Source organism: Colobus angolensis, unplaced genomic scaffold (assembly GCF_000951035.1).
Source record: "Colobus angolensis palliatus isolate OR3802 unplaced genomic scaffold, Cang.pa_1.0 Scaffold117, whole genome shotgun sequence".
In the NCBI taxonomy this organism is placed as follows: Eukaryota; Metazoa; Chordata; class Mammalia; order Primates; family Cercopithecidae; genus Colobus; species Colobus angolensis.
The window spans coordinates 3,794,436-3,821,406 of record NW_012112808.1 but is presented as its reverse complement, the minus strand read 5'-3'; the positions used below and the strand labels follow the sequence as shown (position 1 = coordinate 3,821,406).

The following is a 26,971-nucleotide window of genomic DNA, read 5'->3' as shown; positions in this document are numbered from 1 at the left end:
AAAATGTGTGCTCCCAGGTCTGGTTGTAAACTGGCATTTTTTTTTTTTTTTTTTAATATCTCCAGAAGTGCCAGCAACTGCCTGAGCTCTTCCCAAGGGCAATGCAGGAAACAATGCCATGTTCCTCCACTGACCTGTCACCAAGCCAGGAAAGGTGAACTAATTGGGTCAGAGTGGGACTGAGTGAGGATCATGGAGTACAGCAGAACCAAACACACTCCTCCAAGGTGGTAAGCTCCTTCAAGGGATGGAGGTGTATACTTCATTTTCATGCTCCTAAATGTACTTGGGGATGATCTGTGCTTGGAACTGGCTCCCAGAAAATGCCTCATGAATCAAATGTGAGTTTACAGACAAGTTGAGTGAAGCGGGAATGGCAGGTGTAACGGAAACTGTGGGGCACTCCCCAGATTTCCTCTTTAGTGCCCTTACACATTTCCTCCAGCTGCTAAATGTGGCTCAGTTTCTTTCATTGAGAATTGCCTTTGGTAGCAGGAGGTAATTTACCTAAGACTATGTTTCCTTCGAGGGAGTGCCCATGCCAATAACTGGTCATTATGGGGGCACAAAAGCCTGATCCCTTTGCCTCACACTGGGGTAACTCTGAAGGGCCACCCCTGTTTCTAAGTTTCCTGTAAAACTGACTGAGGCCTCTGTTGCAAGCACATTTGCTCAGCTTCTCCCTTTGCCCAATATTCTCTTCCTTGCTCTCCAAGAAGTCTCTGGCACACAACTCTGCATCTCAGAGTCTGTTTCTGGGAAATCCAAAATGAAGACCCCATCTTTGTTAAATTTTTCCTAGAAGAATCACACTTTAGGGAGTGAATTCTAAAGCGTGCAAAGTGGAACTTATGCATGGTTAAAATTAACTTAACTGATATTGTGTCTCAATACATCACAAGTGTGGAATTTCCCTTTCACAATGGAACCTGGTCGTGTCCCGTTGTTCTCACAGCTGATGAAGAAGTCAGCTTGCGTTAGGAAATATTTTGTCTCAAAAGCATTATCTTTAAATGCTACAGGCTCTCCCCCAGAAAGGTGAAATGCTTCCACTGTGAGGGTCACCAGGGAACCAAGGCCAACTGCATACTCAGTTGCCTTCAGTTCAAGGCCACTCCAGGGCATAAGTAAATTGAGCAGAATAGTGAGCTCAAGTGCCACCCTTTGTATTTCCCTCTTCTTTTTCACTTTTCCGTTTACAGCTGAGCTCATTGAATTCACATAAGTGACATGAACTTAGGATGTAACTTCACTTCTTTTCACCACATTATTTTTAATTGAGAAAATTCAGTGACTAATTAGTGCAAACAATTGTTTAAAGAACGACAAGTTCATAAGCAATATCAATTCTCACTTAGCTTTTTACTTAAATCAGACTTCATATTGGGAGGAGTCATGCGTTTTATTTTCTTCCTATCAATTATAGCTGCATGGCCCCAGGGAAGTCACCTTCTCTCTCTCTGGGTCTATTTTGCCTCAGTGGTAAAATTGTATTTTAATGCTTCAAGGTCAAGGGCTGAATCAATGTTTCCTTAAGACTCTTCCTGCTCTATAATTCTCAGAGTGAGACTATCTCAGAAAAAAAAAAAAAAAAGAAAGAAAGAAAGAAAGAAAAAGAAAAAGTAAACAGGCTTTCCAAAAGGTAACAGCATTTTCCCTTCTCTTCCCTTTTAAATTATAATACGTAATCAAATAGTTAACTACTATAATTGAAAGGAAAGAACAGTTTGGCCACAATACACACAAATCATATAAATCATGTCCAGTTAATTTTAAAGAATAGGAAACTTTTCTTTTGCTCCAGTTGTATTATGAGATTTCTGAAGTGATTATATGACCCAGTGAAGCTAACTTTTGTGGGTTATTGGTAGTAGCTCGAAAATTCCACAAACATATTCAAGAATAGACCCTTAAAGAACAAATATAGATCACAACCAGACCGTGTGGCTGTCTTCTATGGTTATTAAACATGTGGATACATTTGGATAAGAAAGAAGCTAGAAAGATACAGCTTCCAAATATAGAATACAAAGGAAATATCATCCATTCTTTGAGATGAGAGAAGCAAGGAAAGTTTTTATTGGACCGATAGAAGTTTCTGACTTGTAAAACTGAAACATGTTTAAAAACGACTGAGGAATAATTGTGTGGTCTAATAAAATTGCCTAGTAAAGGAAATAAATGTTTTTAATTCTCCAATCAAATATAACCTCTCTCAAGAAATGAATTTCAGCTTTTTTAAAATAAAATTATTTTGCTTCCATAAGACTAGCGTGTGTTACTCATAGAATGATGAGTCCTTCATGTTTTAAAAATATATTTCACTTTAATATTCTATTTCAGATGTACAAGTATGGTTTGACAGAGCTGGGAAGCAAATATTATCTTAAATAAATCCACTCTTCAGAAGCTTTTCCAGTACTTGTAGAATTTATGAGGTTTTGATATGTTGACCAGGGACTGAAGATAGGTTTGGCTTTAAGATTTGTTGGTATTGTTCTAGCTAATGTTTAACAAATCTTACAGAGCTTTTGGGCATAAAATATTTGTTTTTGACCCTGATGTTGAGAAGGTATTTTTAGTTTTATTACTTCATTCCAGTGTTGAATTGATTTATTAACCTCTTCAAATTATTTCGTTATCAAAATCTTCCAGACACATTGTCCTGCTTTGGTGCCTGTACCATGACTGTGAATGTGATTAGGAAGAAGGCAGATTGGGCTTTGGAAATTAAGAACTGGTTTTTCATGGGATTCTTTGTCATAAAACTTGGAAGTAATGAAACAGTCATTGGTTTCTGTTACCCACAATTAAAAATGTATGTAAAAGAGGTGCTAGGGAAAAGACTATATAGTACTTTTATTTCCTAATGGAGACACATTTTGGGATAGGGAGGAAAATATAAGATGAGAAAGGCAATATTATTTCATGGCTTAAAACCCTGAAGAAAAAATAATAATCATTCATTCATTTGACATGCTCAGTCATTTCCTGAGTATCTAGTATATGCTCAGAACTGCACTGTGCAAAGACATTACAGAAATAAACAAGACACAATTTTTGCTTTTTAGCATCTAAATGATGATACTCAGCAGTCAGCTAACCTTTTAACAGGAAGAATTGGAAAGAGAAGAGAACATCTTTAACACAGTCTACATCAGAATCTGTTTTCCTAGCTATTGTCTGCATATTGATGAACAAAGATGAACATATGGAAAGTAGCACTTTAGCTCTTTCTAGTCTTTTTTTTTTTCTGCTTACCTTTAAATTTAAAAATTAGTTGTTACATGAGAGACAAGCATCGTTGAAATTTCTGGTCTGAAGTCAAAAAAAGCCCAGAACTAACTATCTTGGGTTTCCACCTTTTTCTTTTTTATTTCTTTGGTTGATCGCAGAGCTTGGAGCTCTTTGGTCAAAAAGCTACCTCAGTAGATGAAGCCCTGAAAGTGAGTAGCAGCTCAGACCAACCTCCCTGGGCTTTGTGTTCCTTACCACAAACCAGTAGACAGTGAGTGAGAGAGGCTGGGAAGTGGTGCAGGGACAGGAAGGAGAAGGAAGCTGGGGGTTGGGGCTGCAATCATAGTTAAAGTTAGCAGTTCTAGGAGACAGTACATTTCAGGAAATGATAAAACAACTTACTCTTAAACTCTGCGTTTATAAAGCATAACTTGCAACATCTATATAAGACTTGAAAGCCTGGACCTCATTCTGGCTACTTGGTCCTTCTCCTTTTCTTTCTATACTTTCATTTACTTTTCTTTTTGCAACCTGTTTGAATGTGTTTGAGAACCCCCAAACTGGGGTATTCCTACACTAGACTTGTTTACCCTTTGGTTTAACAATCTATAAATCCACAAGGCAGAATCTTTAGTTTACTGTTCTTGCACTGCTCACAGTCAACGATTTTTGTTTCAGAATAGTTGCCACTCTATTTTTCTATCAGCAGATGCCAAAATTAGACAACCACAAGAACATCATGCAGGAAAGACTCAGACCTTAATCTAATATTTTGGAAAAAGGCAGTCATTGTTAGCAGTTTTTTTTTCGTTTTGCAAAGAATTACGAGATTTTTGTGCTTCCTAGAATGAGTTTATTATTGACAACATCCCCAACATTTAACCTTGATGACAAGATAGAGAAAAGGTATAGGAAACTTGATCTTCTTTAGTTTCTCTGCCATATTCTGTTGGTCTTCATGGGCAGGGCAGCTGGTTACAACTACCAGGTAGAGGAAATTGGCTACCTGGACCCTTATAATAGGTAATGAAGGGGAAATAGACACCCTTTTTGGTGATAATAGATAATATTTTGAGGAGAAAGACAAATGATCAGAATTGCCAGTGCCTGATCTCCTCTTTTTATTATTACCCAATCAGTCCCATTTTCTATTTAAAAAATGTCACTGTACACTTCAAGAATCAGCATTTCAGAGATCATATGTGCTAGAATGGGAAAAGCTCAGGCCAGTGGTGCTAAATAGTCTCTCTGACCCGTGACTTTTGAGTTCTACTGTGCCTCAGTTCTCTTTCCCAGCGCAAGCCTTTTAAGTTTCTCTTTCCTTCTGCCCCCAGTTTATATGTTTCTGAGTAATCTTGGAGCAATGCTTTTAATCATGGAAGAAGAGAAGCCAATGAGACTTTTAAGAAAATATATAACTAAAAGGAAAACAATTGGCCATAAATGGCAAGGTTACGGCATAGGGTTGAAGTGTAGGGAAGACTGCCTGGTCACGGTGCACCAGAGTGATCTTTGTCTAGTGGTGCCCACCTTGGGTTCAGGACAAGATCCCTGTCCATATGGCTGCCCAAGGGCATCCCCAGGCAATGTATTGGTATAGCCAAGGCCAAGGTTGTTACCACACAGAGTAGAGAGCTTCTCCCTTATGTCTTGGTGCCAGCTTCTATGACAGATCCTTTAAGAATAGTTGGCATTGGCTGGCAGCACAGGCAGCTTAATTGTTACTGCAAAAGTAAAGTGGCTTCCTAAAGCAGAAAATCATCTTTAGGGAAGGTGGGAACTCTTGAGAAGTTAAAGAAAAAATTGCCTGTGGCCTGTCATTTGGCAATCTGCTGAGAGACTGTTTTATCTGAATTCCTAATTGAAGCCCAAATTAAACCCAGAGAAATGTTCACATGAAAAGCCCCACAAGAATGAGTTTTCAGATTCTATCAGCTCAAAAGAAATCCCCTGTGAAAATCCTTAACTCAAACATCTGACACGCCTTTCATCAGCTGGTCCCTGAGAGTCCCAAGGAAGAGGTTATACTGCCTTCAATGTACAGAAAGCAACTTCTCTGAGTTATTACATACTTTCCTTCTTAGTGATTCATGTAACAGAAATCAGAATCTACCCAATTTGATGAGTGTGTAGGTATGGGGGAGGGTGGAAAATATGATTACTAAAGGTCCTATTCTGAAAGGTAAGAAGTGGGAACACTGGCAGAGAAGCCACTTTGTTGCTAAGATGATATGTTTGATTGGGGGAAAGTTGAATCTGAGCCATCAGAGGAAGTAGGAAATGGAACCTGGAGTCCAAGAGTAAGGTAAAGATTGAAGATTAAAATAATGTGAGTGATGAATATCAAGTAGACAGCTGAGACACGAAGGTAAATTAGATCAGTGCTAGAAAATACAGGATAAGAAGAAAGGCGGAGATAGTCTTATGGTCACAGTCATGCATGGATACTGAGAAGTCCACTGCCTGCTGTGAGCTGCTCACTCACTGGCTCCCTCATTCTTTCCTTTCACAACATGGGGCATGGCAACCTCTTCTGAGCATGTGGATTCACCAGGAGAAACCTTCCGTAAAATGACTCATTAAACTGCTTGGTGTCTTCCCATCCATCACAGGCCAAAACATGTTCCCAGGCAACCCAAAGTCCTCATTCAGTAATAACTCAGGAGAAGATAGCCAGTAAAAGGGTGGTATCCCGATTTCCTCTTCCTCCAGCCATACAAAGGGGCCTGTGATTATTTATTATGCACAGATAGAGGAACAGAGAGTCCCTGGTATGACTCTGCAAAGCATCCATTTGCCCTGTTATAGTACATTAAGTGCCTTTACTTCAAAATTCCTGGCCAGCCCCTCCACACCTCCTCGGTGGGCTCAGCTGTGGCAGCAGAGATTGGAAGGCAGGCTTCTGGGGAACACTCACCCTGGGGTCTCTCTCCAGCTGCTGCTTGTGGTGTAGGCTGCGTCTTCTCTTGGCCTTTGCAAGGCCATTGTGATAAAAGTGGTACAGACCTTCAGCAAAGGGAAGCTGCGGAGAGTCAAGCAGACACAGGCATAGTTAGCTTCTGGGGTTGGCCCAGGGAGAGGGGCACCAAAGCTGGGGCTGCTTGCAAGGGCTCCCTGGGGTAGGGAAGTATTCAAGAAAACCACTGGCAAACCTCTTGTCAGACCTGGTTCTCTATTTCCCTATCAATGTCCTCCTTCCCTTCTCCTTGCCTTTGTTCATGTGGTGTCCACTCTCCTCCTGTTCCCCAAATACCTTCTATTCTTTCCCCTATTTTTTAACTTTCTGCACATCCTTTGATTCCCTCTCCTTTTCCATGGAGCCTTGCCTTTACATTCTCACCTGCATCAGATTCTCCTTGTTCTCCTTGGACTAGCGTGCATACTCCAGGTATCACCTGGTTGCTCCAGAATTACACTGCGATGTTTTCTAGTCATGTCTTCATAGCTGTCTGTGACAGACTTTCAACTGTTTGTCTGTGTCTTGGGCTTTTTCTGTGACCCCTTGGTGCCTCTTATCAGGCTGAGCACAGTGTGAACATCTAAATTTAGTAAATACCAGTTGGATGGCAGGTCTGGTTTCCCTCTATCTTCCCACCTCAAAGATCCTTGAAATCAGTTCAGAGCCAATCAGAGAAGTCACAGTAATGAGAGCTTATCTTTGGCACGGGGCCTGTAAGAGTTTTGGAGAACCTAAACAGGCCAGTCATTTGTTCTATGATTCAAGGTAACTTGGTGGGAAGAGCCTTGACCTGGGAGTTTGGAGGCCTGGATGTGGCTCATGTCTGTTACCATCAGTATGATTAAGAGCAAGTGGTTTCCTCTCTGGGCATCTTTTTCTCTTCTGTATAAATACAGGGCCTTGAAGTTCCCAGATCTCTTGCTTTTCTCCACCTGTCTTCACATTGATGAAGACATGCTGTTTGCAGTTCTTAACCTGATTAATTAATTTAATTGAATGCTTACAAATTATAGACAAATAATGTAAATATGTACTTTTTTTGGGAAATAGGACACATGGTTTCATCAGATTCTCAAAAGAGTCCCTAAATCAAAAAGCATACCACTACTCAAAGTATTTGCTATTGTAAGTTTTGGTATGTGTGTTGTCATCCAGTGTTTGGAAGAAAAGGGAAGCAGATTTGATAGAAAGGTTTTCTAACACAGATGGGGCCAATTTGAGATTTTTAAATCATATAGAACCTCAGTGTGGCTCAAATATTTCTTAAAGAATATTTATCATTATTATTTTATTTTTAATATAAAGGAAATATAGAGTAAATTTAGAAAACTGAAAAGTACAAATAACAAAGTAAAAATTCTTCATGTTTTCTTTTTTGGCAGTGTTGGAGTTAGGCTATCCTTTTTTTGTTCCCTCTAGGCCTACCTACTTGCAAGAGCAAATGATTATTTCCTTAATAGTAAAATGAGTGAGTTTTAGATCTTCTTCTTTGCTTACACACACACACACACACACACACACATACACACACTCTCTCTCTCTCTACATATTATTATGCAAAGTGGTTCTTCCCTTCCCTTGTCACTCAGATGCTATCAGACTTCCACTTATTAACTCCTTTTCTCAAATTTTTATTTTGAGTTTGGGGGTACATGTGAAGGTTTGTTACGCAGCTAAACATGTGTCATGGGGTTTATGGTACATATTACATCAACACCCAGACTACTTTCTTCTTTTGAATGGCTGCATATTATTCCATTACATGGGATATACCATGACTTATTTAGCCTTTCCATTATTGATACATTTTAAGATGTTTCCATTTTTTTACATTCAAAGATAATGCTGTGTGTTGGGGTGGGGGAACTTCAGGTATAATAGAGTAAGAACCTTCAAGAATCTACTGTTACAGAAAAGCAAATAGAACTTTGAAAAAAATTGCCAGATCAACTTATTCAGAACACTGGAAATTAAGAAGAGGCTTGCAGCAACCCGAAGTTTATTCAATAAAAAGGTTGAATCTCAGTGATAATGGCAAACTGTGTGCTGTTTTAAATTGCTCTATGACCATCCTCTTCTCCATAGCTCTGCAGCATCTTTGAACATGAACATCCTCACAACCACAGCAACTGGGAAAACCGGTAGCCAAATAGACACTAGAGGGTGAGGACTGGGTTTAGAGTTATTTAAAAAGCCCCGTCCATAAATAATAGCCTGGAAGCTATCTGGAAAAGTTCCATTTATAGGATTTGTTGTTATTTGATCTGTCCCAGGGTTTGCTCAGTTGGAAAAGCCCTACTCCCCAGGGAATTTGTCAAAAATAATCAGTGGCAAATTTTTAAGGTTGCAATTTCCTGAAGTAGCAATATGAACTGGGGCAAATAAAAGGCTGGACAAAAACCTTTGTAAAAGAATCTAAGGCATAAGATGTCCATAGAAGGCTTTACAAAGCTGTAATATATTCCTGGACACTTAGAAGGCCACACACATGGGCAGAGCTGTACACACAACCAGGAAATATCGAAGAAGGCTCTAAGTGCTCATCTTTAGTTGGCTTTAAGTCTCTTTAAAAACAGGAGGTGAAGGCCATAGCAGAGTTTCAAACTGCCTGCTTGAGCATTGAGGATATGTCCCAATATATACAACAGAGCCCTTCAGCAAACGGTAAAAAAAAAACAAAGCCGCATTGATTCAAGGTCTTTAAGAAAACCTCTGTCCTGTCATTGGCTAACTATTAAGTTAACCAAGCAGATTCAATGGCACATTATAGAAATTACAGACTTTGCAGAATTAGTCCAGAAAGACATTAAATAAACAAATAGCAATAAACATATGTGTGCATGTGTCTTTATAGTAGAATGATTTATAATCCTTTGGGTATATACCCAGTAATGGGATTGCTGGATCAAATGGTATTTCCGGTTCTAGATCCTTGAGGAATTGCCACACTGTCTTCCACAATGGTTGAACTAATTTACACTCCCACCAACAGTGTAAAAGCATTCCTATTTCTCCACATCCTCTTCAGCATCTGTTGTTTTCTGGCTTTTTAATGATCGCTATTCTCACTGGTGTGAGATGGTATCTCATTGTGGTTTTGATTTGCATTTCTCTAATGACCAGTGATGGTGTGCTTTTATTCATATGTTTGTTGGCTGCATAAGTATCTTCCTTTGAGAAGTGTCTGCTCATGTCCTTCGCCCACTCTTTGATGTTTTTTTTTTTTCTTGTAAGTTTATTTAAGTTCTGCAATAGCAAAGACTTGGAAACAACTCAAATGCCCATCAATGATAGACTGGATAAAGAAAATGTGGCATGTGTACACCATGGAATACTATGCAGCCATAAAAAAGGATGAGTTCATGTCCTTTGCAGGGACATGGATCTTTTTTTTTCCCTCTAGGCCTACCTACTTGCAAGAGCAAATGATTATTTCCTTAATAGTAAAATGAGTGAGTTTTAGATCTTCTTTGCTTACACACACACACACACACACACACACACACACACACACTCTACATATTATTATGCAAAGTGGTTCTTCCCTTGTCACTCAGATGCTATCAGACTCACACTTATTAACTGCTTCATTAAACCATCATTCCCAGCCAACTAACACAGGAACAAAAAACCAAGCACTGCATGTTTTCACTCATAAGTGAGAGCTGAACAATGAGAACACATGGAAACAGGAAGGGGAACATCACACTCAGGGGGTGGGAGGCTAGGGGAGGGATAGCATTAGGAGAAATACTTAATGTCGATGATGGGTTGATGGGTGCGGCAAACCACCATGGCACGTGTATATCTATGTAACAAGCCTGCATGCTCTGCACATGTATCCCAGAACTTAAAGTATAATAATAATAAAAAAAACACAAGAAAAAAACTGGGGGTGGGGGTGGAGGAAAAATAGTGATAGTGAAAACAACAAAACCTAGAAACAACAACAAGCAACCTGGGGAGAGGTAAATCTGGTTTCCAAGTTGTCATATTATATTATTTAAAATGTCAGATTTTCAAGAAAAATTGTGAGACACAAAAAGAAATAAGAACATATGCTCCACACATAGTGGGAAAAATAATAAAAACTCTCTGAGGAAGCCCAGATGTTGGACTTACTAGACAAAGACTAAACTAGATAAGTATAAATATTCAGATTATATTTATATATCAATATAACTATACCCAGACATATGTTCAAAGAAACCATATCTAAAGAACTAAAGGAAAGCATGAGAATGGTGAATCATCATATAAAGAATATCAATAAAGAGATAAAAAGAATAAGAAGAAAGAACCAAACAGAAATTCTGGAGCTAAAAAGTACAATAACAGAATTTAAAAATTTACCAGAGAGCCTGAATAGCAGTAAAGAGATTGAATTAGTAATTTAAAAACTTTCTGCAAAATAAATCCTGATGAATTCTACTAATCCTGATGAATTCTACTAATGTTTAAATAAATAATTCCAGTCCTTCAGAAACTCTTCCAAAAAATGGAAGAGGAAGAATCACTTCCCAACTCATTCATTAGGCCTATATCACCCTGACATGAAGAAAAGACAGAGATACCACAAGAAAAGAAAACTACAGACTGTGATCTCTTACAAATATAGCAACAAAATGCTCATCAAAATAGTAGCAAATTGAATCCAATCACATATAAAAAGGATTATGCATCATAACCAAGTAGGATTTACCCTAGGAATGCAAAGTTGTTTTCACATCTGAAAATTAATTACTATAATAACCATATCAATAGAATAAATAAAAAAAAACCACATGGACATCCCAATGCAGAAAAGCATGTGACAAAATACAACATTCTTTTATAATAAATATGTTTCTAAAAATTAGGAATGAAAGGGAACTTTCTCAATCTGATAAATCTATCTGTGAAAAACCTACAGCTAACATCATACTTAATGGTGAAAGACTGAATGCTTTTCCTAAGATCAGAACAAGACAGTTATCTACTCTTGCCACTTCTATTCAAGAGTGTACCGGAGATTTTAGCTAATGCAATCAGGCAAGACAAAGAAATAAAGGCACCAAGATTGGAAAGAAAGAAGAGAAACTATCTCTACTTGAGGAAGACATTTCTTGTATATAGAAATTTATAATGAATCCACAAAAAGTATTAGAATTGGCAAAAGAGTTGAGCAAGGTTGCAGAATACAAGATTAACATGCAGAATCAATTATATTTCTATACACAAGCAATGAACAATCCAAGCATAAAGTTAAGAAAACAAGTTGATTTACCATAACATAAAATAAGTAAAATACTGGGAAATAAATTTAACAAAAGAAGTGCAAGATGTGTATACTGAAAAGTACAAAACATCCCAGGAAGAAATTAAAGATCTAAATAAATGGAAAAGCATTTCATGTTCATGGATTTTTTAAAATGACAATGCTCCCTAACTTATCTACAAATTCTGTACAATTACTTTCAAAATCTCAGCTGCCATTTTTGCTTATCCTAAAGTTCAAATGTAAACTCAAAGGACCAAGAATAGCCAAAATAATCTTAATAAAGAAGAACAAACTTGGAAGACTCACATTTTCCAATTTCAACACCTCTTCAAAGCTAAAGTAATCAAAGCAGTATGGTACTGGCATAGGAGAGACATATAGTAGTTTAATGGAATAAAACTGAATCCAGAAATAATTTATGATGATCAATTCATGGTCAATTGATTTTCAACATGGATGCTAAAACAATTCAATGAGAATGAATAGTCTGTTCAAGCACAGTTTTGTGCTTGAACAATTAGATAGTCACATGAAAAAAAATGAATTTGGATTCCTATCTCATACCACATGCAAAATTTAACTCAAAATGATTTGTAGTTCCAAATGTAAAAGCTAATAGTACCCAACTCTTAGAATAAAACATAGGAATAAATCTTCATGTCTTTAGGTTAGGCAATGTTTTCTTAGATACAACACAAAAAGTATAAGAACATAAACTGTACTTCATTAAAATTAAGAATGTTTGTACTTCAAAGGAAATAATGAAGGAAATGAAAAGACAACGTACTGATTGGAGAAAAATTTTGAAAATCGTATCTCTGATAAGGGTCTTGCACAGGAATGTTTTAAAAATGTTTACAACTCAATAATAAAGTTAAGTAACCCAATTCAAAAATGTGCAAATTCAAGGAGCCATTTCTTCAAAGAAGAAATACAAATGGCCTATAAACATACAAAAAGATGTTCAACATTATTAGACATCAGAGAATGCAAATTAGAACCATGAGATATCACTTTACACACACTAAAACAAACAACCCCTACCCAACTGCACCCAAACCAGCAAGTGTTGACCTGGACAGGGAGGAATTTGAACCCTCATGCACTGTTGGTGGGATAGTAAAATGGTACAGCCTATTTGGAAAGCTCTTTGGCAGTTACTCAAAATGTTAAACACAGACTTGTCATATGACCCAGCAATTCCATGTATGGGTGCATATAAGAGAAATGAAAACATACATTTACGCAAATACTTGTACACAAATGTTCATAGCAACATTATTCACGATAGTCAAAAACTAGAAACAACCTACATTTCTATCAATTGATAAAACAGTAAACAAAATATGATATATATGTACAATGGAATGTTATTTTTAAATGGAATGGAATTAAGCAATGATACCTGATAAAAACACGGATGAACCTTGAAAACTTAATGCTAAGTTAAAGAAGCCAGACAGAAAGATCTTACATTGTATCGTTTCCTTTATATGAAATGTCCAGAATGGACAAATCTATAGAGCTGGAAATTAGATTAGTGGTTGCCTGGGGCTGGGAGGAGACAGAAATGAAGAGTGATTGCTAATGGTCCAGGATTTATTTTAAGGGTGGTAAAAATATTCTAAAATTTGATATTGGCAATGATTGCACAACTTTGCAACTATACTAAAGATCACTGAATTGCACATTTTTAGAGGATAAATTTTATGGCCCATTAACTACATCTCTTAATCAAGTTGCTATTAAAAATGCTATGATGAGTAGCTTTGTGATTATCACTATTTGTACAGATGAGAGTTTTCCTGTAGGATATATCCTCGGAATTCAACCTCTAAGTCATAGATTATTAACATTCATTATTTTGATAAATACTTCAGAAAAGTTTCCCTATAAGGTTGTATATTCCAAGATCCACTGAAAAGTAAATAAGAATAAAATTACCCATTTTCCCATTCTCTAAGTAACACTGGATTGACATTTATTAAAGATATTTTAATTTTAGCCAATTTATAGTCATCTTACTTGAACATTTTGTCATCGTATTTGAATATTTTTAATTATTTTGAAAGTTTGAGCATATTTTCATATGTTTATTGACATTTTAGCTTATTCTCTTTTGTGCATTTTTCTATTGTGTGCTTTTGTGTTCCTTGTCATAAGCCAGGCACTGTGTTTGGTGCTGGAGAGACAAAGGTAATGATGATATGGTCTCAGCCTACAAACAGCTCACAATTCACAGGGAAGGAAGATTTCCCACAGCAATATGTTAACAGTACTCTGTGGTGGAGTGATTTAAGAACATGAGTTCTGAAGCCAGATTGTCTTGGTTTAAATTCTCGCTCTTCCACGTAACAGCGATATGACCTTTGGCAAGTTATTTAACCCTCATGGTCCTCAGGTTTTTTACTTATAAAATGTTTTTATTATGGGAATTAAGTGAGATAATGCATGAAACGTGCTTGGAAAAATATCTTGCACTCAAGCATAAGTCACTCTTTTTATGGTTAGAATAGAATGTGCTGTAGCAGAGTTATTGACAAGCTGCTATGGGAACCCAAAGGAGAGATTATTATAGTCAGAGGGATACTTGGGGAATGTTTCTTAGACTTTTTGGAGAAAGGGAAGGTTATTCACCTTAAGCGACTCTTTTTCACTGTTATTAAAAATTGTATTTTTCTAGTGTTTTAATTTTGAAGAGTGTGACTGTTTAAAGTCATAGCCACAGCTTTTTTTTTTAACACTCCTCATATCAAGAAATGAGGTCCATGATTCCAGCCCTTGCATCTGGGAAACATGATCGCTTTAATTACAAGTATGGTGGAAGTGATGCCATGTGACTTCTGAATCTAAGTCATAAGAGGCCATTTGACTTGTGCCTTGTTCCCTGGAACACATTTGCTCTTAAAGTCCTGACCTACAATTTAAGAAGTACAACTCCTCTCAGGCTGCCATGTTATGAGGAAGCCCAGGCAACACTGAGAAGCGTGTGTAGTGCTTTGTCTGACAATCCTGGAAGATCGCAGCTTTCAAGTCATCCCATTTAGGGTGTTAAATACACATATTAAGAAGCTTTCAGAGGATTCCAACTCTAGCCATACCAGTCATCCTCTAGTTGCTGAGTCTTCTCAACTGAGTCTCCACACATTGTGGAACACAGACAAGCCATTTCCAATGTGCCCTGCCTGGATTACAAATTGCCACATTCACGAGTACAATAAAATTTTTGTTTTATACCACCAAATTTTGGGTTGGTTTATTACTCAGCAATGGACTACAGAAACAAGTAGCTAGCTGAAAAAAAAAGGTTTTATTTCTTCAGCTTTCATGGCTATGTTAACATGAAACTCTACAATAATATTGGTTCTGTCAACTGATGACGTCGTCCTGGAGCAGCTCAGATAAGGGTTCTCAAGGGACATCCCTGGCACAGGGGGACAGGCCTGGACTCAAAGCAGCAGATACTGGATGATCTTCAAGGAACAGTCAACTTAACCAGGGGTCTTTTCTGTGAATAAAAGCTTTTTAGAACATTGCAGCTTTTGTGATTTAGTTCCTGTTCATTAAAAACCACAGTCCCCATGGCAACTTTAACATAAATATTTCATGTGCATATTCCAGGCTTAATGGTTCTTAAATGTTTTCTCTACTTAACCCTGCTGATATACTCTGGATAATGTTAAGATTTAATAAAATAAAAAAAGTGAGGGGAGAGGAAGAAAATGTAAATGTGCTGTATTTTGCTTTCCAAAAGCTTTCTACTTTGAACACTACCAGATAGTATGAATTTGACCTTTTGTTTCCTATTACAGGAGGCATTACGGATCTGATAATTTCTTTTTTTACTTTTAATTTTTTGGAGTCTCACTCTTTTGCCCAGGCTGGAGTGCAGTGGCACGATCTTGGCTCACTGCAACCTCTGCCTCTTGGGTTCAAGCAATTCTCCTGCCTCAGCCTCCCGAGTAGCACCTACCTCCACACCTGGCTAATTTTTGTACTTTTAGTAGAGATCGGGTTTCGCTATTTTGGCCAGACTGGTCTTGAACTCCTGACCCCAAGTGATCTGCCCGCCTTGACCTCCTGAAGTGCTGGGATTACAGGTGTGAGCCACTGTACCTGACCTAGAACTTAGAATTTTTAACACTAGAGAGAAAATGTGGAGTTGTGAAGGGCCAGTGGGTATTACAGGAACATATTTTACCACGATTCTGGCTTGTTTTAGTGTTTTTTTAAAGAAGAAATTAAATATAAATTGAGGAGCAGGGAAAACTCTTCCTTACAGTGGAATTCCCATTAATAAATGTAGAAGAAATAAATGATGGACATTGAATATCATCATTCAGAAAATGTCACAGTAATAATATAATTGTGGCTGGCAGACATCTACAATAGATGCTAAAATTAATAGGTGAAATATAATAATAAACAATGAGAAATGTATCTTTATAGTGGAGAAACCTGGCAGAGACCACTTTACCCAAGCGATCTAAGTTAACTTCACCAGTGATGAGTCATGCTATGATGCACTAAGAAGGGCACATAGTTCATGTGATTTTCTTGCCAAAAATATATAACGTGTATTCAGTGAGGTGGAACCATCGGAAAAACTCATAACTGGCCAGTACTCTTTATTTTATTTTATTTATTTTTTTATTATTATGCTTTGAGTCGGAGTCTCGCTCTGTCGCCCATGCTGGAGTACAGTGGCACGATCTTTGCTCACTGCAAGCTCTGCCTCCCAGGTTCACACCATTCTCCTGCCTCAGCCTCCTGAGTAGCTGGGACTACAGGCGTCCGCCACCACACCCAGCTAATTTTTTACACTTTTAGTAGAGACGTGTTAGTCAGAAGAGTCTCGATCTTCTGACCTCGTGATCCGCCTGCTTCGGCCTCCCAAAGTGCTGGGATTACAGGCATGAGCCACTGCACCCGGCCCAGTACTCTTCAAAGTCATCATGTTCATAAACGACAAAGAAGAGCTGCAGAACTTTTCCAAATTAGAGGAAACTAATGAGACATAACTATTAAATACAATCATATTTTGGATTGGAACCTGGATCAGAAAAAAGGACACTAGCGGGACAACTGGAAAATTTTGAATAAGTCCTGTAGATTAGCTAATAGTATTATATCAATGTTTATTTCCTGGCTTTGGTAATTTTGCTATGGTTACCTAAGATGTTAACTTCGGGGAAGCTGAATAAAAGGTATATGGAAACTCTGCTATTTTTAAAATAATGATTTTTATTGTGATAAAATATATATAACATCAAATTTTCAATTGTAATGATTTTTAAGTGAATAGTTCAGTGATATTAAGTATACTCACATTGTGCAAGTATCACTACTATCCATTACCAGAACTTTTTGATCATCTCAAACTGAAATTCTGTACCTACTACACAATAACTTTCCAGTCCCCACTCCCCAGCCCCGGCATCCACCTTTCTACTTTCTGTCTTTATGAATTTGATTTCTTGAACTAGGTTATTTAAGTGGAATCACATGGTAGTTGACCGTTTGTGCCTGGCTTATTTTACTTAAGCACAGTGTCTTCAAGGTTTATCATGTTGTGGCATGTGTCAGAATTTCCTTCCTTTTTAAGGTTGAATATTCCACCTTGTATAACACATTTTGTTTATCCATTCATCTATTGATGGACACTTGAGTTGCTTCCACCTTTTGGCTATTGTGAATAATGCTGCCATGAACATAGGTGTACCTGTGTGCTATTTATGCAACATTTTTAACATCTAAATTTATTTCCAAGATGCAAGTTAAAAATGTAAAAGCATTTTAAAATTTAAATTTGAATGACCTCAGAAGGGTCATGTATTTCCTAGTTTCAAATCAGAACCCACCTACCCCTCTACTTCCTATGGTCACACACTAAGCTCCCTTTCCATGGTTGTGTTACCTTAGGCAACTGAGTTGCATACCTGGCTTGGTCTAGCTGCCTAATTTGTTTTAGAGAAGACACTGAGGCTCGGGGGCGGGGGGCCAGGGCCTGACCAGATGAATGGGAGCTCTCTGCAGAAATCCCAGCTCTCCTCAGTGTAAGTCCAGCATCCTTCCTACCACGCTGCTTGTGTTGCGGTCCTACTTTACGTCCCAGCCCCTTTGTAACCTTGACTAGGAATTCATGAGATTTTGGGCTGGAATTCCTGATGGAGATGAGTGGGACTCAAGGACAGCCAGGCTGGTGGGTGACATCCTCACTGCTGTGATCTTGGGACACATGATTCTGAACTCTTTAGGAGGAGGATCTCTCTTGGCTATGAAAGAAAATGGAGCTAATTGGTCTCATAAAGCTAAAATTTGAACCTCTGACGAGCTTACTCTTATGCAATAAACAGGTAAATTGACTGATCATGAACCTAACAAAAGACTAACCTGTAGGCATTGGTTATTTTTCTGGGCCTTTTTTGTCTCTTGCTTTTGGAGTGCAGACCCAAGATCCACTGTCTTCTGAGCATCTGAGAAGCAGCTGCTTAAGAGCTTTGTGCAAGCATAAGCTCCACCGCAGGGAGAGAAAGACAGATGCTATGTGACTTACAGTAATATAAGGTACTTGCTGCCCACACAGGCCTCAAGGATGTAAGGCTGGTCAATGCATTCCTGAGATCCTTAAGTAGACTGCAAATCTTGCAAATAGCAAAGACATATTGTTAGGCTAGATTGGTTGATTCTCCATTGATTGGTAGATTCCCAAACACTCACCTGAGTGTCCTAGTAAGAAGCCTCTCACACTGCAGACATTTAGTGTTTTCAAATGTTTTCTTCATTGATACACACACACACATATGTAAACACAGAAACACACACACACATACACATCCTTCTTTTATATCATCACCTTGTTCTCTTAAGGCAAAATATGCATGGTTCCAGAAGGAAGGAGAAAAAGAAGTGAAAGAACTCGCAGCAAATTGTCAGCTTGAACATTCAGGCTGGGTGACAGTATAATAATGTTGCTAAGTCAAACTTACAGAGTTTTTAGAAATTCTTATTATGGCCACAAAAATGTATGGGTCTCAGCAACACTTCTCATTGTCTTCTTTCTTTTCCTCTTACTTCCTTTTCCCACTGAAAACTATGGCTCCAAGCTACGGCACCTCTCTGAACCCACACACTCCCTTTTCCCAGCAGTAGGGAACTCCAGGGAACTGGCAACCAATTGTGAACAGATAAAAAGAAGTGTTAAATTCTCATGGAGTCTATTTCCTGCTTCTTTTAAACACCAGAGTTCTCTTCCCTTAGGGAATCTGTAGATGCTCCAGAGGGTCTGTGACCTTGGCATGGCCTCCATTCCAAATTTTGTGCATCTGTGCATTCGCTTGTTCTCAGGAGAGTCTACTGCTTATTACAGATTCTCAAACGGATTCAGAACCCTCAGAACAGTTAAGACTTCCCGGATCAGACTCTTCGCTTTACCTTTGGCTGCTTTCTTTGTGTTTGTTCACTGTGCTGGTTTTCATGGTCCTTGTTCAGGCTTAGTCAGGATCTAGTTTGGTAGAACACTGGACATCATTTGCTATATAAGATTTTTATAATTTTATTTGTAAGAGGGACTGCTGTCAAGAGGTTTAAGAAATAAAAACTGGCAGATGAAACAATCATCAAGGATTGAAAACTGGCTCAGCTGATAATTGCTTGTCCATTTCATTTGGGGACCTGAATTTTGCCAACAGGGATAAGCTCTGCATTTTACTGACTTTCTCAGAGACCATTCTTTATTTCCTTCAATTGCATGCATTCTCTTATGGGCAGAACATGATGCCCAGCAGTAGGGATGGGAGAGAAAGGGAAGCTCATTTGAATTTAGGTCTGGGGTAGGCTACTGGAGGATGAGAGACCATATGGAGAAGAACTGATGTGCTCTTTTTCCCATTTTTCACTCTTCCTAATGTTTCTTTCTCCTTCCAAGTCAAGTAGGAAATGGGTTTTGCACATTACTGATATCTGCCAGGAGACGACTATTGATTTCCCTGAATTGTGTGCAAGGTAAACAGATCTCAGTGAGAATTCTGAAGGTTCCTAATAGGCCCTGAGTTTCAACTTCAGAGCAAACAGAGAGAGAAGAACAACTTCCAGAGTGATTTTATTTCTTAATTATCAACAACAGAAGAGTGACTGTGTCTAATCTAAAATAAAAATTAAGTGTCTATTTCCATCACTAAAGAGAAACCACTTTTTGTTTTCAAGCAGAATTATTTATCATCAGTGAAACCACAACTGCTGTCCCAGGCAAGGAAGGGATAGTTTGATTGACAGCCTAGGACCACTAGGGGACAGACCATACTCTTCAGGTCCACTTTGGACCACGTCCCCCATGGAAAGGGTTGGACCCAACCAACTTCCACAGCACAGAGTAGAGGGACCATTCATTCAGGCATTTTCTCGAGGATATCCTGCATTTTCTATTCCACTGTTAAACCAGGAACACGGAACCTCTCTTGGTTCATACGTTTACATTCTCCTTTTTAAGTTTGTGACTTACATTCTCCTTTTTAATTTTGTGACTTACTATCAAAGGCTGACTGTGAGTAATTACTCTAATTTCTCTGATCATCTGCCTTGTCATGTTCTCACTGTCAACCCTCCAACTGAATATCCCCAGTCAATCCTAGCAAAGCTGCTCCAACCCACAGCCAAGTGGATTGTACACACTTTATAGTAAGGAAATGCTTCTTACTCATAGGAAGAGCCATCCACAAGGCTGGTTTTGGATACAGTAATAGGGAGTAGAAGAATGTTAAAATGAAAAAGAAAATTGAGTACTGACATGTTGCCTAAATCTTCATCTTTCAAAATTATCTTGGTATGCTAGAAAGAATGATCTCTCAGAACACAGTCCTTGGAATGACTGGATTGCAAGCTCTATGGGGACAACACCTGTTTTGCTCATGTACTAAGTGCAGAGTATCATGTCACAGATACCTGTTGAGTAAATTTAAACAATCAGGAGGTTCTAGATTCTGGAAAGAGTTATTAAGTAGTTGTGTTATTCAATGTGGATGACTAAGGTTATGGGGCTCTTTGGGGATTGGTAAGACATTTAATATATTGGGGGTCAAGCAGGCCATCTAACTAAGTGAATCAGGTAAAAGACAGTAGAAAGTGGTGAGGATTGTGGTGAACTAGAGGGCATATGCTCCTCCACAAGTCAAACAGATTGAAAGCACTGTGCTGGCCAAACTCAGTTTGTGATCCAATGAGTGATGCACATTGCATTTGTTAGCTCTGAGCGGTCTAGGACTCTATTAAGCACAAGAAAGAAGGCACATCATAAGAGATATGGAATGAAAAGAAACTCATGAGATTGAACACGAGGTAAAAATACTCTCAGGTATTCTAACAAAAGAAAAAAATCCTATCGATTACAGACAAGGCTAGCAGTCTCTGTTACTTTGGTCTGTAGTCAGGTCCAAATTCTTTGGAGCAGCCATAGAAGACAAGAGAAGAAGTTAACTACTCCCAAACACCAGCTTTGGGGTCAGAGTTATTTCTAAATAAAAAAGAAAAAGGAGTGAAAAGTAGATGTCTAAGCTAGAAAATTACATGCTAGTATCTTCACAAGTAAGATATCCCTTTAAAAACTGGAATAACCCACAAGAATGTTGCATTTGGCAAGGTCAGTATAAAACATAATCTGTTAGCGAAATTTTATTGGTATCCTATTAAATTCCACATAGATAACAAGGCTAGAGGAAAGGAATTTGTGTTTGATATCTATCTGCTTGAAAAGGTAATTTCCATTTTGTCAAATTAAAGCAGATGCACTTCATAGAATCTCAGCATATTTACACTGGAGATGACCTCCACGAGTGTCTAGCACTGTGTCTCACTTTCCAGACACTCTGAGGGTGAGAATGTCATCATCTGAGCTCCTCTTAGGGAGGAAACTGTCTCTATTTAGGATAATTCTGTGATGGTTGATGGGTACCTGAGGTCATGGGTGCCTAGACAGCAAGGAGATCTGATCTGCTCTGCCTGGGAAGAATCTGCCCACACCCATGAGAGGAGGACATACTAAAGAAACCAAGGGGCACATAAAAGAAAGTGGGGAGGATCTGGCAAGAAGTGTGAGGCTGGGCAAGAAGAGGCTGCTGCCCATGCCCAGTGGTGAGGGGATGAAAGGATTCCTCAAAGTACCTGCTTACTTTAAAGTTCTTTGTGTTTGCAACATAAATCCCCTCCTGGCACCTGTGACATCTTCAGGAAAATACATTCTAGTCACAGATGCCTTGGGTGAGTGGTAAGGGTTTTGGTGAGGGGAAATCAAGGGACCTGGCTGAATTTCACACTTGAGTCACCATTGTGAAGAATGATTGTTTGGGTAAGGAGACATAATTTATTAACTGGAAAGTTTTGGTGGAAGTAGAAAACTGTATCCAGAAGTAAAATGAAAATCTAGCTCCACTCCCAGAATTTATAGGAATATTGGGAAGGGTTAGGACTTCTACAGAGCACATTATGGGGATTTGAGTGGATCTTATCTACATCCCAAGGGTCCAGGTATTTCTAATTGACCTCTGGGTTATATAGATGAGAAAAGTGAGGTTCAAAAAGTTGAATGACGTGGATATGGTCACGCTGCTATATAGTGGCAGAGCTGGGACAGAAACTCACTGTTGTTGACAAAGTTTAACTCAGCTCAATTTCATAGAGGGAGAGACCTCAACGTTAGTTTTGCATCAATGTACACATTTTTTCTTTTAGCAGTAAATTTTTACTTTTGAAATAATTTCAGACTTACAGAAAAGTTGCAAGAATAGTGAAAATAACTCACAGCCATGTCACCCAGAGTCCCCAATTGTTAACATTTTACTGCATTAAAATAATTATTTTTCTGCATATACATATTACTTTGGTGAATCATTTGAGAGTAAGTTGTAGATAGTGTGTGTGTTTTCTAAGAACAAGGCAGCATAAGTATCAAAATCAGAAAATTCACTCTGATGATATCATTTTCTAATTTACAGACATCGTTGATATGTTGTCAACTATCTTAATAATATCCTTTACAGCAAAAAAACAAAAATAAAAAGTCTGGCCCAAAGTTCAGTCCAAGATCACATGTTGCATGTGGTTGTCATTTCTTTTTTAATTTGGAAGAGTTTCTTAGTCTATCTGTCTTTGTCTTTTATGACATTAATGCTTTTGAAGAGTACAGGCCAGTTATTTTGCAGACTGTCTCTCAACTGGGATCATCTGCTTTCTCATCATTAGATTGAAGTGATGCATCATGGCAGGGGCATTACACACGTTGTGGTGTGTGCTTCTTGATGCACTGTTCACAGTCCTAAATGCAGCTACCTCAACTTCAGAGTAACTGCTCTGGTCTCACCTACCTAACAGTGACTTATAAACTGAGCACAAGACCCAATTGTGGGTACATTCAGTGCTATTCACACACATTTCCAAGCATCCAAAGGTGAGAATGCCAACTAACTAAAAAAATGCAGCTTATTTCAGTGAACTCCAATTGCTATAATTATCCAAACAAGGCCAGGTATGTAATTCCAATACTTTGGGAGGCTGAGATAGGAGGATCATTTGAGCCCAGGAGTTTGAGACCAGCTTGGGCAACATTGCCAGGCCTCGTCTTTAGAAAAAATAAAATCCTAGCCAGATATGGTAGTGTGTGCCTCTAGTCCTAGCTACCTGGGAGGCTCAGATGAGAAGATCACTAGAACCCAGGAGTTTGAGGCTGCTGTGAGCTATGATCATACCACCGTATGGGTGACAGAGTGAGACCCTGCCTCTAATACAACAAAATTACCCAGCCAAGAATCCACTCACTGGAAATGAAATATAGAGGGCATGACTTTTATTTATTTATTTTTATTATTCCTTTAAAAATTTTTTTCAGAGTGGGGCATGGCTGGGCCATAGAGAAAAAAAATGAGCATGAGGAGCTGGACATTTTGAGTAAACCCAATGACTCATAAACTATAAAGGGTTATAATAACCAAAACTACTGAACAAGAAGCCATTCCATTCCCAGAGGTAGAGTGGCATATGGATGCACAGAAAATCATATGCTGTCCCATAAAACCCACCAATGAGAAACAGTGCAAGATAATTTCACACAGAAGGCAAATAAGCCACATTATTTAGATGAATAAAGTAAATACGATTTCACTAGAGAAGCTTGACAGCTCCTTAAACAGATGCTTTTCATGCAGTGGAGGAGCCTAAATTCTTTATGTGTGACTTCAGCTCCTCTCTCAACAGCACAAGGCCTGTGGAGTGAGGACATCATGTCTTTGAGTAATTGGATATGACAGAAGATCTCATTCAGCCTCAACTTATTGGGGTGTGTCACCAGGTTAGCAAGGTCTGAGAATGTCCTTTGCATTTAGAACTAGAGACCAATTGCTAAAACAGTTTCCCACACCCCAACACATAAAATAGGCATTTGCAAGAGCAAAACAGAGACCTCAGATTAGATGAATTCTTATAAACTAGACTATAGAACTATAGAACCATAAGTGTGCTTTCCCTTGGGCATAAACTTGAACAAGCTGTCTTTCTGTCTGTAGAATCAACCCCTTTCAATGTGCCTCATCTTCATAGGGCTCAACACACACTTGTTAATAAAATAAGAACTCATGGATGAATGTTCTTTTGTAATTAGCTGATTTGTAAGGGGCTGTGTGGAAGGGAAACTGGAGGAGAAAGGGGTAAGTCATTGATCTACTAAGTCAGCCCTGCCTACTCCTATGCCATTCCTAAGCATTTGTTCTCCATGGATAATGCTCAATTCTCTTCTGTAATTCCAGGATCCACTCTTCCGCATAACCAGGCGCTCAGTATGAAGCAGTTTGTATTGTCCGTGGTTATTCACTATTCTAGGGCTGAGCTGACAGTCCACAGTGGGATTCAAACTATGAGGTACCCCCTAAGAACTGAACAACTGATTTATATCAAGTCTAGAATGATACCCAGGTAATGAGACAGGTAGTGGTTATCTGACATACAGCTTCACTCACAAACTGTTTCTTTCTAGCTGCAGGCAGCATTTCCATATATCATCCCAGAAAGAAAAAATTAAAAAAGAGTATTATTTCTTTGGAATATCAGGGAGTAATGTGCCTATTAGGTGAGCTAGGATCACGTTGATACACCACTGTCCTTTCTTTTCTTCTTTGCTTCTAAGTTAGGGGATTTGTTCTGCATTCATGTATTTATATGTCGGGGAGGTGCATTTAATTGTTTTGTTCTTAGCTGGACTAAACTTCATGGATAGCACTGGCTGCTCTACCAGCCATTCAATGTGACTACAAGGACAGTAATTAATCAAGCCATTAGTATCACTGATGCCATCATCCAGTGGCAATGGGATCAAAGACACATAACCTGACTTCCTAGTAGCATCATCTATTAAATGATGTGCTACCTGTTGCCAGAATGAGTGATTCCATAGGACAAAGAAAAGGCAGAGATCAAAGCTTCTCCAAGTCACTATTAGCTCAACTTGTTATCCTAGGATATCCTGTATGTGGCCATCCTGCCACACTTCCCAAGTACCTTTCGATGCCTCCTTCCACCTATCTGCAAAATCCAAATTCCTCAGCATAGTATGGGTGACTAGCCATGAACTGGCCCCAGGTCACTTCTTTGGCCTCATCTCCCAGTCTCTTGTCATCTAGACAGAAAAAACTACTTGCAATCCTCCTAAAAACTGTGCCCATTTCATTGCACATCCTGTGCTTTTCTTTATAAACCTCTTGAAATTATAAGCCTCACTGTAAATTCACCTCAATGTATTATTGCCTGCTTTGTGAAGACTTTCCTTTTGCTGACAGTCATGGCCTCACATACACTATATATTAAATCTATCACAAAAACTTTCTAGACTTGTTTACATGGAGCACTCCCATTCATCTGTAATCGGCACGAAGGGATCCTAGAAAGACATTAGTTTAACCCTTCATCTTATACACAAGAGAAAGCAGATCAAACACTATGTTTATGTGCTTAATAACTATTGCAAAAAGCATTTGAGCCTTGTTGCTTACTGGCTGTGGTTTAGATAACGCATTGTTGATACAATTGAACCAGCTTTCTAGAGTGGATGAGACAGACAACTAGATTGCGTGATGCTCCTATGAGTAATTAGCCACATATACCAAGTATTCTAGGTCTGGGCTTACAGTCCACAGTGGGATTCAAACTCTGATGTACCCTCTAAAGACTGAACAACTGATTTATATCAAGTCTAGAATGACACCCAGGTAATGAGACAGGTAGAGGATATCAGACATACAGCCTCACTCACAAACTGTTTCTTTCTAGCCTCTGACGAACCTGAATTTTAGGTAACTTTAGGTCCTCTGTGTAGCACATGATATTGATGCACTGTCTGCCTTCCCTTGGTCCACCCTGGAGGTCACCTGTAGAGAGTACCTACAGATGCCAATGTCTTTCAGGCACCGCTCTCCTGAGGGTATTCTCTGGCAGTGGAAGCATGCTTGGTCTACTTACAGCAGGCAAAAGTACCAGAGATTTGATGTTCCCCAAGAGCAACCATCAGCCAAGAAGAAATGGTAGCTGGAGGTTAAATATCCCAGCTTCCTCACCCTTTGATGGGACAACACAAGTAAGCTGTAACTGTCGGAGGGGCCTGTAGTAGGAAATTGGATCCATGTTTTGTTCGTATCTCCTTGTATCCATTCTCTTGGTTAGTCTCCTCCCACACTGACTCTAAACTTGGCCATGTGGTTTGCTTTGGCCAATGAGACTTAGTAAATGCAACACAAGCACAGACTTAAAAAGTGTTTTCATGGGCTAGGTGCAGTGGCTCATGCCTGTAATCCCAGCACTTGGAGAGGTTGTGGCAGGCAGATCACGAGATCAGGAGATCGAGATATCCTGGCCAACATGGTGAAACCCCATCTCTACTAAAAATACAAAACTTAGCTGGGTATGGTGGTGCATGCCTGTACTCCCAGCTACTTGGGAGGCTGAGGCAGGAGAATCGCTTGAACCTGGGAGGCAGAGGTTGCAGTGAGCCAAGATCGCGCCATTGCACTCCAGCCTGGCAACAGAGTGAGACTTCATCTCACAGAAAAAAAAAAAGTGTTTTCACTTTGGGGTTTGATTTCTCATCTATCTATTGGAACCATCTTAGACTAGTAAGATCGAATCCCAGTTGCTTACTTATTCCCAAATCCATGTCTTAGTGTGTTGCATTATATTTGTTTACTGAACTTACTCAGTATATGTTTGTTGAATGACCTTAATAATCTCCTTCTATATGTCCCTGTGGTATGACTGTAGCTCTTGCTAATTTCTTGGTCCATTGGTTTGAAACTCCCATAACTCTTCTTTGGTCCTTTCCTCATTTTCCAGTTTATGGCCAGAATGGTTTGTTTCTGGCTTCAGGTGCTGGGTCCAAATTTGGGTTAATGACAAACCTCATTTAAAACACAACTCTCCAGGGATCTCTGTCCCTTCTCCTCTGCCTAAAGTGCTGCTACTGGACTTCAAGAGATCACAAATGGCTT

The 26,971-nt window shown here is 38.8% G+C and overlaps 1 protein-coding gene across 3 annotated transcripts in view; it reads right to left on the bottom strand.

The window, feature by feature from the left end:
* The window catches only part of PCSK2 (proprotein convertase subtilisin/kexin type 2), a 255,468-nt gene that overhangs the window by 215,095 nt on the left and 13,402 nt on the right, over positions 1-26,971 (bottom strand). For 2 of the 3 annotated variants that reach the window (XM_011962755.1, XM_011962748.1), the window contains one exon: positions 6,155-6,259. The exons of the other annotated variant lie outside the window; for it this stretch is intronic. In XM_011962755.1, the coding sequence (XP_011818145.1) occupies positions 6,155-6,259 (105 nt within the window). The remainder of the gene's footprint in view (positions 1-6,154; positions 6,260-26,971) is intronic. 3 annotated transcript variants of the gene reach the window in all.